Source organism: Myotis nattereri (assembly GCF_964212035.1).
Source record: "Myotis nattereri genome assembly, chromosome: 15".
NCBI lineage: Eukaryota > Metazoa > Chordata > Mammalia > Chiroptera > Vespertilionidae > Myotis > Myotis nattereri.
This window is the reverse complement of record NC_138090.1, coordinates 32,407,141-32,413,550: the sequence shown is the minus strand read 5'-3', so window position 1 is coordinate 32,413,550 and position 6,410 is coordinate 32,407,141. Positions and strand designations below refer to the sequence as shown.

The following is a 6,410-nucleotide window of genomic DNA, read 5'->3' as shown; positions in this document are numbered from 1 at the left end:
GTGGTTAGTGAAATTTCTGGGTCAAGAGTGAATTTTTTTTAAGATTGAAACTTTTGATATGTAGACTAGAGTTTAATTGGAATTGAGGGGCAGACTTTGGGTGATCCATGGACTCCCTGAAACTGTAGACATATCTGAGTGCGTGAGCATATGTAGTTTCCTAGGATTTTAGTTTCTCACAGAGTCTCTTAGACTAAAACAAGCCTGCGGCTAGATGTGTCCCTCGAACAGAATTCTGAACATTGTGTCTATAATCATCCGGCTTTGGCAAATGGAGTGTTTTAAAGTAACTTTATCATTCGACAATTCATTGTACATGGGATCTTTTTTTACACACCTATCTCATTCTGGTAAGGTCTGAGCATTTCTCCTTCCCCTAAATGTCCTGTGACCTCCCTCTCTCATCAGACTAAGTTCTGAAATAGGAATGGGAAAGGAGAGCCCAGCCTATTTCAAGTTCAGAATGGAGAGAACACAGCATCTCCTGGGGAGGGGTAAAGAATGATGCTGCCATAGAGGAGAGTGTTGGAGGCTGGACAGAGGCTGTTGGGTCAGTGGCAGGAGGTATGGTTGACCCCCGATTCCCAGGAGCAGTGCACACATGGCAGTCCATGGGTTTGGATCCTTCAAGCTGCTTGCCAGGTTGGAATGAATAATGACATCAGAGGTTTCCGACCTTCCTGATTGGAAGGACCAAATTCCATGGTGCTTGGCAACGGAGGTGGGGAACAGTATCTTCTCCAAGAATTTGGATAGCTGTCTAGGTGTCCAGAAAGGGAAGATTTGGGAGAAATAATGGCCAGTTGTGAACCAAGTTTCCAGGGTGAGAACCAGAGACCACAGCCTAACTGCTCAGGGTGCCCCCTAGAGGTGAGAGTGGTTGAAGTCGTCCCAGGACCATCAGGTGAGGAAACTGGGGGCAGAAGGGATTTGAGAGGGTTGACCATTGAGGAAGGGGGACCTGAATAGTGTGTGTGTGAAAGAGAGATCCAGAAAGCCAGGGATTGGAGGAGATCACAGGAGCTGGGGACAAGGAAATCCCCACGAAAGGAAAGCCTGGGAAGGAGGCTAGGAGATGAGATCCAAGGATGAGAGAAGGAAAGGGAGGAAATAGTCAAGGGTTCCTCTCTTTTCCCCTCCAATGGGAGAAATTATCACCAACAAGGAAGGGTTTTGAGGACAGAGACATAGAACAATGACAAGATGACTGTGGGACAGGTGGGCATCCCCAAAGGAGTGAGATGGAAAGATGGCTGGGGGGAAGGCCAGCAGACTATGAGACTGGAGACAACGGAGGGGTTTGCTTTGGGGGCGGGGAGTACATGAGGTGGACTGGGTGTGCAGTTTGTTTTATGTGACCAGTAGCTGAATTCCAGAGGCAAATGCTGTGTATTGTAGCTGGTTTTTTTACTCAGGCCCCTGTGCAGAGGGCAGCGCCCGGCCTAGATCTGCTGGACGGAAAAGGAAGAGGGAGTGGCCCACAGAGGAGGGGTCCGAGGAGGAGTCTGCCCCTGGGGCTCAGGACATCTGGGTCGTGGAGACCCTGTGCGAGCTCAAGATGAAGCTGAAGAGGCAGCGGGTGTCTTCAGTGCGACCTGAGCACCATCAGGCCTTCACCAGGCTGCTCGGTAGGAAGGGACCCTGCAGCACACCCTCCAATCCTACGCTTTAAAAAGGACCTTCCAATAACTACTCCTTCCCAATAGGAAAGAATTCCCTGCCAGTTAGCGAGCTCCCTCTCCTAGGAGGGCTCCGTGTCCATCACTCATTGGGGGGGCACTAAGAGATAATGGAGGACTAGGCTACACTTCAAATGGGGCTGCACTTGGGGTCAGGCAGCTCAGTTTCAACTGCACCCTCTGCAACTTCTCAGCTCTGACTGGCCTTCTGATTCTAAACACCTTCATCTGTGTAAGAGGGCACATAATAAGGCCACCTTCCCACCCGGAAGGGACTGTCTACTGACAATGGCCATGGCATTGGATTATTTCAGCTCTGAATCGTGCAGATGTGTGACTGACACCCTCGCTGTCACTCAGTCACCCCAGACTTGGGGGGTAAGGTTCAGGGGTCACCACTGCTTCCTTATCCCAGGAACTATCTCCTCTGTCCCTCTTCCTACTGGCCTCGGCCTCAGCCACAATCCTGAAACTTCCCCAGGAGGGCCATGGTTCTGTGCTTGGCCCTGGAACGCTCCCATGGCAACCCTGTTGCTGTCCTCAAGCTAACATATGCCCTCTTTCACAGAGGATCCTGTCATTAAAAGATTCCTGGCCTGGGACACAAATCTGAGGCTCTCTGACAAGGTAAGAAGTACCCCTGCTCTGCCATCTATCCTGGGGCAGGGGAGAGCTTTCCGAGCCCACAATTCTCTCTCCAGCCTGATGCCTTGTCACCCTTTGCCTTCGGGGACCTGCAGGGGTTTCCTGCAGTGTGGACGGGCAGCCCTGCCTCAGCCCTGGCTCCTCTGGGATCTTGCCCCTGTGGTTTTGGCCACATCAAGTGCCCTCTTCTCTCTGCCTTTGGGGACACCCCTTTGCTCCAGCCTGTCAAAGACCCTCCTGGAGCTGGCTGTCCTGAGCACACGCCCTGAAACCGCAGCGCTTGCCACTGGGAGCATCAGCCAGTCACTCGCCCCACTGTTCCTCCTCTTTCACAGCGGGAGTCCTTTCATGTTTGTTCTCTTTCCATCAGTATCTCCTGTCCATGGTGATAGCTTATTTCAGCCGCGCGGGCCTCTTCTCCTGGCAGTACCAACGCATTCATTTCTTCCTGGCCCTGTGAGTATCTTGCTTATTCCCATCAGTCAGTATTCATACCCTGGGGAGGAGGAGGGAGACGAGTTGTATCTCTGACCTTTCATCTATTTCTTTTTAAATTTTTGTTAATTACCACCCAGGGATACTTTTTCCATTGATTTTTTTAGAGAGAATGGAAGGGAGGGGGAGAAAGAGAGAGAGAAACATCAATGTGAGAGAGACACACCCATTGGTGGCCTCTCACAGGAGCCTCGACCAGAGCAGGGAACTGAGCCTGCAACCGAGGTAGGTGCCCATGGACTCTGAGACCCTTCAGCTGATGCTCTAACCACAGAGCTAACCAGCTAAGGCACTTTCATCTATTTTTATAACATATTTGTACTCTTCCGTCTAGTTATAAAAATGATAGAATTGTAGTATAGGGTTTTTTATACTCTTCTTTGTAAAAGCCAACAACCCTAATGTCAATTAAAAGATTGAACAAAATAAAAGAAAACACAAAAGCCTCATAAAGAATTGATACCACTTCACTTTACCCCAACTAATAGGCTTGGGACTAGCCATTTCTAATTCATTCTCTCTCTCTCTCTCTCTCTCTCTCTCTCTCTCTCTCTCTCTCTCTCTCTCCCCTCTCCCTCTTCCCACCTCCCCCATAACCACGCCAAATGTAATGGTCCCCGTCCTCAATGCAGGCCTTCATTAAACAACACAGATCTAGCCCTGGCTGATGTGGGCTGAGTGGGTAGGAGTGTTGTCCCCTAAACCAAAAAGTTGAGGGTTCGATTTCCAGTCAGGGCACATATGCAGGTTGTAGGTTCAATCCCAGCCCCAACTGGGGTACATGCAGGAGGCAGTGGATCAGAGTTTCCCTCTCTCTCTTTCTCTCTCTGTGTCCTTCCCTCCCTTCCCCTCTCTCTAAAAATCAATGAAAATATTCTCAGATGATAATTAAGAAAAAAAGTATTAAACAACACTGATCTATTGTAAAATGCTACCCAGGGGTGTTTCTTACAAATCTTCCTGAATATCTTTCCAAAACACAGGTTTAACCACTTCACCAACCACCACAAGAATTTCATTTGCTAATTTCCTTCTAAATCAAGGCCAAAGTTTTCAGCTTGAATTCAGCTGTCTCAGGGTCTCCATCAATACCACCCCGATATCCCATTCTTTGTTTCACTGCTCTTCTAAGCACCTTTTCCTGTTTTCTTCCTATTGCTTTCTGTCTAGGTATTATTTACACGTATGTATCCGAAAAAAAAAGATGTATTCTTATACTGATTCAAACAAAAAATATTCAGATAACTTCTCTGAGCCCCTAATTTCTACATGCCAGCAGTTGGTTATTCAAACTGTATTACAATGTGATACCTTGGATTACAGTGACTTCTCTTCTCCCCCTTTCTCCTTCCCCAATCCCATTCAACTAGATACCTGTTGAGGACAGCTCTTGTCAAGATATCAATGGCTTCTTAAAACACTCCACACAGGGGTTTTTTTTATTTTGCAAATGTTCAAGTTATATTGAGTCTGTAAGGTAATCAGTTTTCCACTTGACTATGAGAAAAAGCATTCATTCATTCATTCATTCATTCATTCATTCATTCTGTACAACCTTATAAAGTCCATTCATGGCCAAGGAATGTGAGGATGGGAAGAGAATTTAAAAAGTACTGTTGAGCCCTAGCCGGTTTAGCTCAGTGGATAGAGAGTCAGCCTGCGGACCATAAGGATCCCAGGTTTGATTCTGGTCAATGGCATATGTCTGGTTGTAGGCTGGATCCCCTGTGGGGGGCATGCAGGAGGCAGCCAATCAATGATTCTCTCTCATCATTGATGTTTCTATCTCTCTCTCCCTCTTCCTTCCTCTCTAAAATCAATAAAAATGTATATTTTTAATAAGTACTGTTGAGGTAATGGGCCTGTCAGTCATTTGGCAGAAAGCAATGAAGACAGAAAGGGACCGCGTGGTCTCCGCCCTCAGGAGCTGTATGGGCACTGACACTGTAGGGAGACAGGTGTGTGCACACAACAGGGAGAAAGGAAGGGGCCCGGCTTCCCCGCTGAATTTTATCTTCATCATCAAGGTCTGAGAGGTGCCCTCAGGTCCCGCTCAGCTTCCTGATGCCTGGGTGTCCCTCAGAGATACTGGATCGGGCTCCCGAGATCCTGTGTAAGGTGGATCCAGCCTGTGTGCTTCCTGGGACGCTGACCACAGGCGGGTGCTTCCCGCCTGCCCCTGACTGGCAACCTCATGTCCTTCCTCAGCTACCTGGCCGTGGACATGGAGGAGAATTACCACGCCCCTAAACAGGCCATCTTGTCCTTCCTCTATGGGGAGAACATCTGCTCCCAGCGCCCCTTGTTCCACAAACTGCGATTCCAGTTCTTCCGTTCCATGGACTGGAGGGCGAGGGTCACGCGCGAAGAGTGCGAAGAGGTAGGTGGGCTGTGGGATTAGGGGGAGGGGCCACATTGGAGAGACAGGGGACCTTGGGCGATCGGTTTGGGGATTTGGGGGTGACTAAGAATTGAAGGCTGGACCAGGGACGGGATGGGGTGCACCTGGAGAGTCATCATCTTCTCAGGGGGCTGTTTGTCCTTCCAGATCCAGGCTTTTGATCCAGGGCTCTGGGTGTGGAGGCGAGATCGCGCCCTCCTTTCCGAGACCACCTAAGGTAGGTCTGAAGGAAGGCGGTCGGAGTCCTCACAGGTACAGATGAAAGGATTTGTTGTCTCTTTAAGAAATCCCAGGAATCCAATGGCTGGACCCATGCTCATCGTCCCCCTCCTCATCACCTCCCCACACACTGAAGTGGACCCTCCAGGCACACAGCCAGGGACTGACTCAGCTCCCAGCCACAAGCTGACACACAGGCACCTCAGTGGGATGTGTGGGGGCCAGACTTCAGGATTTGGTGGAGTCATTTTAAACACAGCAACTAGGTCCAAGCAGTCAATTTATTGAAATGTTGAGTTTTTTGAAAACTGAGTACGTTTCCAATTTTTTCCATATATTGTGACTTCCTGTTGTTCATTCACTTGGGCCTTTCTCCCTCAGGAATGCCAAGCACAGGGATGTTCTGCACTGAAGTCAATGTCTAACAATAGGGTATCAGATGGAACAGTCTCTAAATCCAAAGATAAACAGATAAATCCCCACTAGCTCTGTCTTCATCCAAGTTTACATGCAAACAAGTAGCCCATGGCCAGATCACCGTGTGTCCTTCACTTCCCCTGGCTCACAATCTCTCCCCTTGGATCATTGCACGTCTCCCCTCAAGTTTATGGTCAAGGAAGTTTGTCAGGATGAGCGAAGGTTGAGAAATACTGGTCCAGCATGGCTTGCCCTGATCGACACATGGGAGTTACAGATCGTGGCAGAGGACTGAGTTTTGGTTAAAATCTTGTGACCTCGCTACCTTAGTCCGTTCTGGCCGCTATAACAAAACACCACAGACTGGGTGGCTGATCAACAACAGACATTTGTTTCTCACCATTCTGGAGGCTGGAAGGCTGCGATCAGGTGCTGGCACGGTGGGGTTCTGTGCTGCAGACGGCCAACATGTCGCCATGTCCTTACACAGTGGAAGGGGCGAGGCATCTCTGGCGCCTTTTCTAAGGACAGACAATAAGCCCATTCTTAGGGGC

The 6,410-nt window shown here is 49.1% G+C and overlaps 1 protein-coding gene across 1 annotated transcript; it reads left to right on the top strand.

The window, feature by feature from the left end:
• Nucleotides 1-702: 702 nt before the first annotated feature.
• Nucleotides 703-5,436, top strand: LOC308531435 (speedy protein E4-like; the record flags this gene model as incomplete). The annotated part of the gene is made up of 6 exons (XM_081108366.1): nucleotides 703-721; nucleotides 1,416-1,628; nucleotides 2,248-2,306; nucleotides 2,695-2,780; nucleotides 5,028-5,199; nucleotides 5,368-5,436. 6 exons carry the CDS (start codon nucleotides 703-705, stop codon nucleotides 5,434-5,436), a joined length of 618 nt encoding a protein of 205 aa, XP_080964492.1.
• Between the last annotated feature and the right edge of the window lie 974 nt (nucleotides 5,437-6,410).